General features: G+C 36.0%; 1 protein-coding gene across 1 annotated transcript in view; it reads right to left on the bottom strand.

Annotated features, from left to right (window-relative positions):
* Positions 1-13,984, bottom strand: part of ZNF407 (zinc finger protein 407) — a 335,801-nt gene that overhangs the window by 87,907 nt on the left and 233,910 nt on the right. The window contains exon 8 of the mRNA XM_061364680.1: positions 8,925-9,103. Within this exon, the coding sequence (XP_061220664.1) occupies positions 8,925-9,103 (179 nt within the window). The remainder of the gene's footprint in view (positions 1-8,924; positions 9,104-13,984) is intronic.

Genomic DNA, 13,984 nt, shown 5'->3' with positions numbered 1-13,984 from the left:
GCTTCATAACTTTTCTGATTGTGAAATTACTTGCTACTATTTGTATCATTTTCTGTGTATCAAGCAAGTAATTCCTTTGTGTAAGTTTTAAAACATTTGGAAATTCAGACAATGGTTTGCAAGTAAATGAAAGCAGATTTACAAATGTTAACGGTTTCAAGAGTCACTCTTTCAGTGCAGGTTGCTGAGATGTTGGTAACATCTTACAGGAAGAGAAAATTTTAAATGCTGTCTAAATAACACAGCCGTAGCTAAAGAGGCCAAGATGTGGTAGCATTATGTAGGCAAAATACAGTCTGCTATGTGGTTATACTGAAATGCAGTGCCCCAGGTCTTTGAAGTACGGTTAGCTCAAATCTCCATGTAAGTAAATAGTTTGTTCATAATGGGCATGCCAGCATTGTGATATTAATTATTTAGGTTTATTTATATATTTTTTTCAAAGAAATAAAAGTTATAAAAAATATTTATGTAATGTATTAGCTATATATAAACACATATTTATATGCCATTTTATATAATATATATGTTGCTTTATATATACCTAAAGTAAAAATTTACAACACTTTCTAAATCAACATTTTCACATTCTTTTTCAAGTTGCATATTACACTCCAATGGAAAAAAAAAAAAGAAAAACTAAGAACTTCCTATTTCTTAGGACTCCGTCATAACTTCCCTGGATGATATACTAAGAACTCTATTCTTAAAGCAATTTAGGTATTCAGAGTATAGGGCAATTTCAGCATAGAAATATCGTGAATTACTCGTACGCACTATACATTTCTACTTTTTATTAATTCTGTAAGGTTAATTTTTGGTTTTTACTTGTTTAAAAGTTTTTTTTTTGACGACCCTGATATCCCATTTTTGTATGTTTTTTCTCAGAATTTTAATATGTTGATATTTGAATATTAATATTTCCTTTTATTATTTATATTTGGCACATACTATTAAGACTAAGTATTTTCTAGCAGAATTAAATATTTGTGTCCTAGATGGCTGTCATGTAAGGGCTTTCTTCTACTTCTGTACTTTAATATTTCAGTCTTGCTTTAAAACTTTTATGTTAGGATATCCTATTTTTAGCACTAAATAGGCAATAATATGTCTCATTCTTCAGAAAGGATATTTTATCTATTAGTGTAATGAAATAATAGCTTGGAATAAGATTACCTTTGTGGAGGTAACAGCAGGGATCTGGCATGTGGATACCAACCCAACACAAGGAAGTTGCAAAGCCCATGCCCATCTGAGGGTGTTTTGAGGAAAAATAAGGTGGGCATAGAGCTTAACAGAAAATTTCTGTGTGGCATAGCTTCCTTCCACATCAGCTAAATGGTTCCTCACCTTGGAAACCAGGATGCCACAGGGAAGAATGACAGGAAATCAGGTGCATGCCAACACCCAAATTAAATGTTTAGACATGGGCAAAGAGATTCAAGCTGCTCAGGAGTAAAACCACATCCCAAGAAAAACTAGCTGCTCTGTGACAAGCTGGGACAATTCTTCAGAAGGGAATGACTAGGAATTTCCCAGAGCCGCGGGCCATGGGCAGAAAGGCATTGAACAGAATGCAGGGTTGTGACTACAAATGCCATTGGTACTATGTAGAAGATGAAAATCACTTATGTGATGGCCCTGAAGCTTCACACCAACTCTGATGGAAAACGTGCACAAAATGACAGACATTATACCTCTACTGATCAGAGGCATTAAAAGGTGTTCTATACACTGGTCTAGGCAGTATTTTCCTCTTCATTTAAAATTATATTTTAAATATTAACAGTGGTGGGGTTTGCATACTAGATGATTTAGTATTTGCATCAAAATATTTCAACACCTTCTTTCATGTCACTCAGAAGCAATATATGCTGAGTGTTCAGGAAAAGGAACGAAGGGACTATGAAAGAAGTCCTTAAGCTCTTCACCAGCAGTAGCAAGTTACATAATAGTAAAAAAGAAAAAATACTTTCATGACTTCATTTTTTTTTTCACTTTACTTACTACCTGAAAAGAACTAACTCTATGGTCATGAGCACCTAAATAAGGATACTGGCCGTGGAAGCTCCAGGCTTATAAACCTTTCTAATAGAATATCGTTATAAAAACAATTAAATTATTTCAGTTACAGGTTTTCTTTTAAAACACAGTTTAATTTTTCTCGAAACACAATAATATGCAACCTACATAGGTTGTAAGGAACCTAGTTTTCTCCGTTACAAACAGAAAATCATTTATACTAGGTTTTTATTTCAAGCACACACTAAAATTATTATTCTCCACAAAAGAGGAAAGGGAGTGTCTGCCAATCAACATGACGTGCTATTGAAAGATTGGCACTAATAGCTATGACAAGAACAAACCTGTTTGAAGCAAAGCTGCTGCTGCCGCCTTTTTTTTTGGTACACCAGCCATCAAAAATAATGTTTTATCTGACTAAAAACCAAAGCAATATTCTGCTACTGCAAAAGCTTCTACCTGATTTGCCTATATCTTTGCAAGGACAGATTTTTAATATTGTTTCAAATTACAGCATTTAAAGTATTTTATTTAAAGTATTTTATTTAAACAGTGATAAAGACTAAGAACATTACTATTCTGAGGAAAAAGTTAAATATGCTTGCAAACAGACTGCGTATCCATTCTTTGGAGGCTTGACTTCAGGTATGAATTACAAGTTTGGATAGGTACTCAACTGATTTGTATTTCCATGATTCCATTGATAAATAGTACTCACTGATTTTATATTTTTGTAGCTTGTTAAATTCAGAGAGTGTAAGAATAAACAGGGGTCTATTATTTCATTTTTTCAATGTTTTTTTTTCTACTTTCTATTTTCTACTACAGAGTCAGAAAATGCAAGGGAAAGAACAAGTAAAAAAATAAAAAGAAAAATTTTGAAGTAGAAAAGCACTAGGACACCGGTATAATCATTATATTATCAGGTTATGTGTGTCCAATTCACATTCTGAGTAAGTCTTCGGCTTCCACTCGGCAATAGAGTTATACCTTGATAAAATCACATAATAGATCACACCATAACTTTTAGCAATCAATTTTTTCTCTTAATAATTTGATAAATGTAGCTGTCAAGTGGGATAAAGATCACAATTGTATTTGGGATTAACTATTTGAACTTTCAGAATTCCATTCATGAATATTGCAACTGTTACCACCGATAGGATCACAATTTTGTCCGTTGTTGATGATGTAATCACGCTGTGGGTAACTAGTACAGCCTTGTTCTTCAAAAGCTACAGAAACTGAAAGAGGAACATATTGTGAGCACAGCCTTTCGAAAAGTGCACTTATAGCTTTGCAAAATATTCCTTAAGCATGTATAGAAAGGACTCTGAGGTAATTGTCTACTTTTCAGTGCTCTCTGGAAGGAACTAAACCATCCCTTAACTCTGTTCCCCTAATCTAAAGAAGAAAACAGCAGGATGTAGGCCCAGCTTGGTGGATAGATGATCAATTGACTGTCTTTTCATTGATTTCAGATCTCAGAAGCCAATAACACAATAAGGCAACTGACAACCAAAACAGCAGAATTTCATACAGATTCTTCAAACACCTTATATAATTAATTAAATGAATGTATATACCAGTGTATTTTATTGAGGGTTTAATGAAGCACCAGAAATAAACTTATTTTAGACAGGTGTATCTCTACTCAGACACAGGTACTTTAGGATCAGAGAGAGTAAGAGATAACACCGATGATGGAAGTGTGATCTCTATGGGAAAGAACACTTTGGGGTACTTACAAGTCTCCTCAGCTACTCCTTTGCTATCGCAACACCTAAGTACTTGAGATTCACAAACATAAGCCGTACTAAAAGGCTGTAGATTAACACTGTTTCAAGATTTAAGAGCAGAAAGGACTATTAGATAATAGTCTGACTTCTGGCATATCAATGGCCCTTAAATAACACTTAATTCGTTTTGCAGTGAACCCAGCAACCTTGGGTCCTCCTGAAACCTACCTTCCAGAAAGACATCCAGTCTTCTCAAGGCTCAAAGGAATGGAACAGGGATAATTTCTTTTGCTAGCTGCTGCCAGAGCTCAATCGACCTCCTATGTAAGTGTTTCCACCTTATTTCTCATTTCAATTTGTCTGACTACGCTTTCAGTAACTGATTTTTCTTAGGCTTTTCTCAGCTAGATTAAGAGTAGTGCATGTCTGATATTTTCTCCCTGTGAAGCAACTCATACACTATAATCAAGTACCTATCTATCATTTTGGTCATGAATTATGTAACTCTTCATAAGCACTAAGCGTTCAATCACCACGTAGGCAGCCAACTGCCAAAACACTATCGTCACGATCTTTGTTCTGCAGATGCCCAGCCCCAGAGGCACCTATAATTTTCATGGAGTCACAGGCACACAAAACTATACTTCCAAGAATTCCCACAAACACATCTGTGAAACGAAGGGAAGCAGCTCATATTTTAGATCTGCCAAGGATCCATGGAGTAAGAGATCCTCCACTCCTACTCGCAGTGCCCAGGGTGGCAGACTCTCACAACATGCTGTATAACTTCACCATTTTCAAAGCTAAAACAAACTTACCAAAGAGTACAATGAATTGATCTGCTTTTCCTTAAAAAACAAAACCAAACCAAAAGACTTCCAAGAAAGATTTTGCATGACTGCCAAGTCTAAATTTAGCAAAACATCTCCAAATTTTCATTCAACACCTTAAACAGTTCCCTAATCACAACTGACTGTTGGGAAGCCATTTTCAAGCAAAAGATTTTGTGACTCAAACTGTGTCAGCACTGTACCTATTTTTCACATGGGAAAATGCAAACAGAGAGCAAGCCCATTATAGCAGTCACTCAGTAAAAACCGGGGTTATTCTGTTTTCCTAGAGTAGCACTCATTCTTGGGATCCATGTTCACTTTTAACAGTGCAGTACAGAAGTAACGATACAGAAAAAAAAAGAGCATCATCACATAACTTTCCACATGATCATGAAAACAATAATGAGCAAACCGCTCCTCTTTTCTCTGAAGAGCTTTTTGCCTTACGGCCATTTTAGTATTCACAGAAGACTACTATGAACACAGTGAGATGCCATGGTCTCTGCAGCTATTGGAATAATGGAGATGTCAAGCCATAGATATTGCACTCTTTAGATATAAATAATGCATCATAATAGTATCATAATGTTTATAAGACAAGAGCTCCTAAATGATGAACATTTAGTTCAAACTGAAATCATCACTACCAAGTGATGCTGCAAAGCAGACAAAGCACTTTGAAAGACAGCTGGGGTACTGATCCCTTTCAAGTTCCACTACAGTTATGAGCCCTTCTCCTGTCCCACTGGCCAAAGTATTCAGACTAACTTCAACTGAGTACTGAGCTGTTGCATCAGTTGGAAGAAAAAAACATATCTAAGACCTTTAGAAATGCAATGCATACAAGAATCAATCCAAAGATTTCTTCAGCTTTGAGACTTGCCATACAGACAAGTCCACAGTAAGCAAATCAGAAATATTTTTTTATCAAATTGCCTCATAAAAAAATCACCAAAATTATAGTAATCAACATAATATGACAATTCACTCATATTAATTTTCCATTTGTAATGACAAATTTTCAGATTTGCACATTGATTACAAGAATAACATGAATAGTTTTTATTGGAAACAAATTCCCATGACTAAAACATTAACTGCCGTAAGCCCACTTCTGTTCTAGAACATTTATAAAAACTATTGGCATCTCGAATGTGATATTCAAAAGAAAATAAATGAATATCATGGATAATCAACAATCACTGGATTTCTGGCTTTTTTTCAAATAAATTTTTAATTTCAACACAAACCTTGAGAAAATGGGTCAGAGACTATCAAGAATTGGGCAGAAAGCTTTTACAGAAGAATACATAATGACATTTAAAAAAGATGGTGATTTGTATAAAAATTAGAGGTTGGCCGCATAAACTGGTATTTGAAGTGTAATCTAGCAAACTCAATCTCTAATTTTATGTACAGATGCTTATATCTCTTTGTTGGTTTGTGTGCATAAAAGGTCTGCTGCTCGAATGCAGTGCGTTTCAAAACAAAGAGACAAAAGTATTTTCTAGATTGTCATTGTTTTAAAATATATAATGATACTTCATTGGGTTTATAAGGAATATAGCTGGATAGTTAAATACCCCCCTCTATGACAGAGCCTATAATGAAAAGAAGAAAGAAAGTCTGAAGACATTGCACCTATTTTGCAGATGGTTTTGTGGTATTTCCATGTATCAATTCCTCACATTATACAGGATTTCAAAGATGCAGCTGTCACGTATCAATTACAGAATCATCCTTACTCCTGTAGAACCTAACTTGTTCTCCCTTCCAGCTTCCATAGCCTCTTCCTTCGAAATGCAGCTTCTTCAAGCTTCTTAATGCCATTGACCCCATAAAGCAGTACAGTAGAAGGCAAAGAAAGCTAAGCAGAAATTAGTATGAGAGCATCGTATTACAAACAGCATTAGTTTTGAATTAGAAATCCAAATGATAATCTTAATTTTACAGATAAGAAACAGGCTTGATATTTAGTCCCACACACATCTTAAAGGACCCCACAGCTTCATTCTTGGTGGCTTGTGCTGAAGGAGTTTGTGACTGATTCTGCAAGGCTGGAGTTGATGGCTGTCTCTTTGCCAGTGATGAGACTTATTCTATTCCTATTCTGCTCAAAGAACTAAAGGAGCTGGCTTTCTTGTTACAAAGCAGTATTAGAACACAAAAGACAGACAAATATGTTTAAGTTTAAAATAGTTGATCTTGTATGGCACTTTCATACTCCTAACACCCTAAAGGGTTCTATGTCATGTTGTGGATTCTCTGTGGGTGCAGCTAATGACCAATAAGTCATCAGTAACCATGAACCAGACAAAGAACAAATCTTATTTTAATAAGGGATGCTGGCAGGAGCATGGGAGTTATCCCCTCATTCCTCTAAAAATCTTCTGTAAAACCTTTAACTCTCAGATGTCCAGCAATCAGAAATGGATTGAAAAGAAGAAATTAAAACCTCTTTAATTAAAGTCTGATGTGAATGCACAATCATCACCTAGGTCCTGCTTTAATAGTGTTTCTTCCTGAATGGAAAATAAAGTATCACCCTTTTAGTAATAGGATTATTCAAACAATATTTCAACATTTCTGTTGCATACCAGTTCTAGGCCAGCCTGGCAAGAATTAGGTGACAATCAGTTTTTGCTAGTACTAATATGTGTGTACAGCACCCTGTTTAGTGCAAGGGGATTTCTACAGTATAAGAATGAATGCACATAAAATAGATATTGGTAGTATACAACACACTGGTGACAGGTTTCCTTTGTTGCAAAGAAAAGCAAGTTGAATAGTTTTAACCACAGCATGCTGCAATGAGAACTTCATTTGTTTAGATACAGTCTTGAACAAAAACCAAGAAAACTTATGAAGATTTTACAATTTTGGAAAAATTCTCATGATTCTACCACTGTTACAGCTATCTGTGTTATGTCTGTATATCTCTCTATTGAAAGCATTATAGGTTTTCATATTATTTTAAGGGGGATTATTGTAGTAAAAATCCAACAGTGTCTGAATTTAAGCTTGGAGCTGAATATTCATTCACGTTAATGAGAACTATGGTGAAATGTGACCAGTTTTCTGACCTATTTTGAAATTGGTATTCCGCCAACTGGCATTTTGTTTGCACATCCAGATATTATCCACCATATGCTGACATGACATGATGATTGGTTCCAAAATGAAGTGGAATACTTGGCAAATAGAAATATATGGTACAAATAATACACTGCCTCTAGTCAGGAAAGCAAGCAGTCATTTTGAAAAGACTGAGAGGTTTTAAAATAACTTGAGTGTACACACTGCACAAAGCTGAAAGAAAGCCCTCTAGGTTATGGCTTTTTAGAAATAAAAGGGTCTCAAATTATGAGATCAATTCCTTACAAAAGAAGATTAAAATCTGACACAGCAGTACTAATAGTAGTACTTCAATCGAAGATTAATTTGCATCTTAGGGAGAATTTGGCCCACGTAGCTTCTTCCTCCTCTGGATTCCCCAAATTTCTTCTCACCATCTGTTCTTTTTTCCCACTGCTCTGACTTGTCTTCCCGCCCAGTGATGTCTAAGTTATCTGCCTCTCCTGAGTTAAGATCACATTTCATTCAAGCTCCAGCCTAATTTTGTATTATTTCTCCTGACCTTTTGCCATTGAACTCTTTTTCTCCCAACTTGATGCTCCTATTAAACTTCTACCTTCTATTCTGAACTGTAGAATCTCAACCAAAAAACCTCTTGTTCCTAAACTGGAAACACCTCAACTTTTTTCTTATAATTCTTGTTTCTAAAGCAATGTTTTTATTTTACCTTTCTTCAGTGACTTCCATGTGTGTGCTCTCCAATGTGAAGCCTCAAAACATTCGTGTAAGTTATTGATTGGTCTCTGCTGTTGTCTTTTCATACCGAATACTGTCTGCTGTTTTGTAATGAAATTGAAGAATTTTTAAAGTGGTACATTATTTTGCCACTGTATTTCTTAGTAATTTTTATTTTCTGTTCTTGGATGAATAGGTTGGGCAGCAGGACTTAATACAAACATTAAAAAAATATTTCTCTATAAAAGTTTAACTAGATTTCAAAATCAGGCCTCTAAATAGCACACACTTCCGATGTTTATGTATTGAACTGCAAGCTTTGTTTATGAAACATGAAAGGATTTCAGTGCTTGATGCATAACCTTCACCCCTTGTGAAAACTTGAAGAGGACAAAGCCCACTTTAAAATCATGTTCTTCAGAATAAATGATAATAACATAACAGCTAGCTTTCTTATTGCAATCATTTAAGCATGCTCATACACAGAAGAATTTGTAAGCAAAGGGAAGAATGACCTTACCAGCATGCAAGTATGCCAGGTCCGGATTTTCAATGTCTGGGTGTAGTTCTTTCAAGTGGTTACGAAACTCCACAGGGATATTGGTTCCATAGTCACATTTAGGACAGTTATACATTTTTACTCCTTCATGCTTTCCTGTATGTAAGATGTGCTTACGTATATTTTCAGCGCAGTTAGACCTAAAAAGAAATGAAAAAAATAAATGTTTTATAGCAATTTATACCCCACTTGTTCAAATAAAATGTACTGTTATAAAAGAAAACAAGTAGTCTTTATTTATTTTTCACTATCTGCTCAATTTTTGCATCCTTTTAGCTTTTGCATAAATGTCATGCAAAACTTAGCATGAAGGCTCCCAAAGCTGTTTCAGGTTAACTAAGCAACACATCTGAAACATAAACATTTAGAAAAGAACAATTTTTTACATTTGCAGAAGTCTTAAGATTTTAATTTTTCTTGATGGTAGTAAGTGATGGACAGAAATTAAGCAGAAGTCTTTAAATTAGAAAAACTGAAATACACAGATGCCTGTAACGTTCCCAGTAGAGCTCACATGAACCTTTCCTATGCAGTTCCTTGATTCCACAGGAGTTGCTATGAATGAGTTTTGTAAGAATATTCCACCAACTCTCATATCATTTTATGAACTGTTTCTACAAAAGAGAATTGAGTTGCTCAAGTTTATACCTTTTTGAAAATACACAGAAATTCCGATTTGCATCTTAAGCATGGTTTTTGTGGAAGCAGTGGAGTTTCAACTCATAAAAATCAGAATACACAGATGAGTAGTTTTACTTATTTAGAAGAATTTTTTCTAATGATATTTCTGGAAAAAAAAGAAATGTGAGTAGAAAAAGCTTTCCTATTTCTTTTATCTACAAAGAGATGCACAATATGTCAGTAATTTTTAATTTCCAGTCTTTAAAATTTTGCAGTCTCATTCCAAAATTATTTTGCAATAGACTTCCCTACTTCTTCAAAGTTGGTGATGAATCCCATACAAAATATACTGCTTTTCATTTATGTAAATCAGAAATAACCATTATATTTATTCTTGAATCAAAATAATAGCCTGTGTACAATTTTTTTAGACTTTGTACTGTATGCTACTAATATTGTCAAATTAAGAACAATAAGTCAGTTTAACTAAAAAGTACACTCGAGTGAACTATATAAATATATAATACACCACCAATGCTGAAATAAGACAACAGTAGTATTTTGAACAGCCAGTTGTTCACCTGTCATGGTTAGGAATACCATAGTAACATGCACCTAGATAAAGAACCCCCAAAATAAACTGAAAGTAGCAGCTTGAAGTTCTGTTGGAGTGCTTGTATCTCCCTTGGAGATGGTCATAGTAAAGCTGATATCTGCCTTACAATACTGCCAAAGCTCACCCTCTGTCATGTCCATCTGCTATATACCAGTAAGAATGTCAGAGAAAACACATTCACTGAAAAATATGGGAAATATTGGTCCTTACGATCTTTCAGGATTCAGCCCTAATAAAATTACAATGCTCATAAATGTAAAATTAAACATGTATTATTATTTTTTTTTTTAAAGGAGAGTGTATACTGCAATGAAAGCAGGAGACAATTTAGTAACCTTCTATCATGGGTTATATTTTAAAGGTCAGCAGATTAAAGCAGAACACACACCTGAAATAAAATATGTGTCCTTTTAGCTAAGCTCTCACACTATGTTAAAGAGAGATATAAAAGTTTTTACTTTGAAATACTTCTGTGAAATGTATAAAAGATCTGTGGAAACCTATGTAAGAGTTTTGTGTAGAAAATCCAACCTGTTCAAGTCAGAAAAGGCCAGTTCTATCTCCTTTGATTTGTGAATTTGCCCCAACCACTTTAAACAGAGCAATCCCAAATTCTCATTTATTCAGTCATCAGTAAAAAACTGTGACTAAACACATAAACATACTAATATAAAAAATTTAAAAAAATGTATTTTTTTTATGCAGTGAGGCCAGAAAGGCTTACCCAGAAATGAGGAATATGAGATCACAAAGCATTACAAATGGTCTCTCATATTAGGTTGCAATGCAGCAATTGCAATCATAAAGTTAACCATGAAGGTAACAACTGGCAAATGCAAGCACTTGTGAAGCCAAGTAATACCTTTATATATGACATGACAAAAGTGTACTGCATATAAAATGCCTTTTTTTTAAATTATTCAGTGTGCTTTTAATGTCTGTTTTATGAGGAATCTTCTCCCAAGTACTGTACAAGTATGTTATATGCCTGACACAAAAAACACCCCACCAAATCAGTGGGCATGTGTGTACTTCCATCACTTCATTTCATATGAGTAAACACAGAGGTCTGTGATTTCAAACAGCAATCTGTTTTCATTAAAGCTATGTCATGATAAATATCTAACTAAAATATTAGTGTTGCAACAGTGATGACAGTTAAGCATTTGACAGGCTTTGTGTTACAAAATTCACTTCAAGGAGTTTAGAAACTCAGATAAAGATTCCCTTTGTCCCGAAATCTGGCAACTTAGAGCCCAGCCCAAAAGAAATTTTTTGAGTAAAATCTGTTTGGTTTTTTGAGTTCCACTGAATTATAGCCACAAACAAATAAATGTAGCTTTCAAGAGGCCAGCCTGTGTTCCACTAAGGCTAAACCAGATGTTTCTAAGTTAAATTACCATTATCATTTCTTAATGTAAGCATGTTTTCATCCTTATGATCCATTTTCCATTTTGAAAATCAAATGTATATATTTCTGGCAATTTGTCCATGGTCTGCAATAACAGGAAGAGACCTCATTAGAGACTTAATTAGTCTAAAGCTGTAGTCTATGGATTTATATTCAATGCTAATGCAGAGAAACAAAACAGAAATTTTGTATTTATTTCTTTCAGCGAGTCTTTTTATCAGATATGAAGAAAGGTTTGACCCCACAGCAATTCTATTAAATGAAGGTGGAAGCGTTTTCAGTTTCCTGTCAGTGTTATACATGGTGAAAGAGAAGATGGGACATGTTACTAGGGCACAGAAAATGTAAGGAGCTGAAAAACTCAGCCCATACTTCCCATGCAACAAGCATTTATGAGATCTCATCAAAGACTGATATATTGGGAAGAGCGTAGGTCTGCTTTCCACTGCACACCTCCAGGAGAGCTCCCACATTTCTGTACAGGACAATGCTGTGAAGTAAGGGTGACAGATGACAAGTTTCTCCTGAGAAACACAGCTACTGCTTAAGATGAAAACTTCTTTTGGCTGAAGATACAAAAGGGCTTTTACCTCTAATGTTCATCGCACAGCAATGCATTCACTATTGCTGTTCTAACTGCACAGTTCGTCTTGCCATTGTAAATCCATTCCTACCAACCAGTTATCTGCCTTTCTTCTGCTGCTGTCAATAAATTAAAGGTTGATGCTTATTAAAATATCATAAAGTGGAAATGACTTGTCAACAGTAAAACTGTACTTTAATCAGAGAATTACAGAATGATTGAGGTTGGAAGAGACCTTTAGAAGTTATCTGGTCCAAGCCCCCTACTCAAGCAGGGACACTCAGGGCAGGTACACAGGATGGTTTTCAGGCAGCTTCTGAAAATCTCAGTCACCCTCACAGTGGCAAACTGTTTCTTGATATTCAGGGGGAACTTCCCGTGTTTCAGTGTGTACCCACTGCCTCTGGTCCTGACACTGGGCACCACTGAAAAGAGCCCAGCCCCATCTTCTTTACTCCCTTCTTTCAGGTATGTGTGCACATTGATGACATCCTTCAAAAGTTTTTTATCCAGGCTGAGGAGTTTCAGGTCTCTCAGCCTCTTGTTTTTTGAGAGAGATGCTCCAGCACCTTTTCATCTTAGTGCGCCTTTGCTGGACTCTCTTCAGTGTGTCTATGTCTGTCTTGTACCATGGAGACCAGAACTGGACCCAGCACTCCAGGTGTGGCCTCACCAGTGGTGGGTACAGGGGAAGGATCACCTCTCTCGACCTACTGGCAGCAATGCTCCTAATGCAACCAGGACACAGTTAGCTTTCTCTGCTTCGAGGACGTGTTAGTGGTCCATGCTCAAGAACCGACACCCTTTTCTGCAACGCTGCTTTCCAGCTGGTCAGGCCCCAGTATACAGTGGTGCATGGGGTTGTCCCTCCCCATATGAAGGACTTGGCACTTCCCCTTGTTGAATAGGTGCTTCTTGTCAGCCCATTTCTCTAGTTTGTTGAGGTCCATCTGGACTGAGGTGCAACACTGGTGTATCAACCACCTCTCCCCAGTTCGTCTATCTGCAAACTTGCTGAGGGTAGACTCTGCCACAACATCCCGATCATTAATGAAGGTGTTGAAAAGGACTAAGCACAATATTGACCCGTGGGGTACAATGCTAATTTTTGGCCTCCAACTAGACTGCATGCCACTGACCACCACTATCTGGGCCTAGCTGTTCAACAAGAACAACGCATCCCAAAAAGATTTTGCAGTCATTGCCACTTTGTAAGCAAATCTCATTATACTGGTTAACTGGATAAGAACAGGATACCACAGGATAAAAAGAAAGCTGGGTAGGTATTATAAAAGTAACACTCAGCTTCCAATGGCACCTTACACCGCAAAGAAGCTCAAAGCTCCTCAATAATGGAGCCTAAAATAAACTTCTGCATTCCAACAATGAGAAAAAACAACTTATTCAAATTTCTAGTGGTGACTGTGCTTACACAGGCATAATTCATAAAGAGATAAGGAAGCCCAAGTACCACATGCCACAAAGTTATGTGCACTTGTCTGCTTCTTAACAGCACTGATCTGCTTTGCAGGGAGAGTGAAATAAAGTGGAAGGTTAGGAGAAGCACAAAATGCTGAGACATTTTGTCAGCCTGAGAAGCTGTTGCCTTTGTCTACTTTGTCTTTCTTCTCACATTACCTCTCCTATACTTATATATATGTCAGTTCTGCTACAAAAAAATTGGACATTGTGCTAAAAGTAAGAAACAGAATGCCTGGTCTACAGAACAGTGGGAAAATACACACTCCTAGTGTATGGTGTGGGCAGGAGTACTTGTAACTGCCTTCCCC

Source organism: Neopsephotus bourkii, unplaced genomic scaffold, assembly GCF_033783945.1.
Source record: "Neopsephotus bourkii isolate Nb327-2 ecotype Australia unplaced genomic scaffold, CSIRO-AGI_Nbou_v1 NB_1248, whole genome shotgun sequence".
NCBI lineage: Eukaryota > Metazoa > Chordata > Aves > Psittaciformes > Psittacidae > Neopsephotus > Neopsephotus bourkii.
The sequence above is the reverse complement of the archived record's forward strand: the minus strand, read 5'-3'. Positions and strand labels throughout refer to the sequence as shown.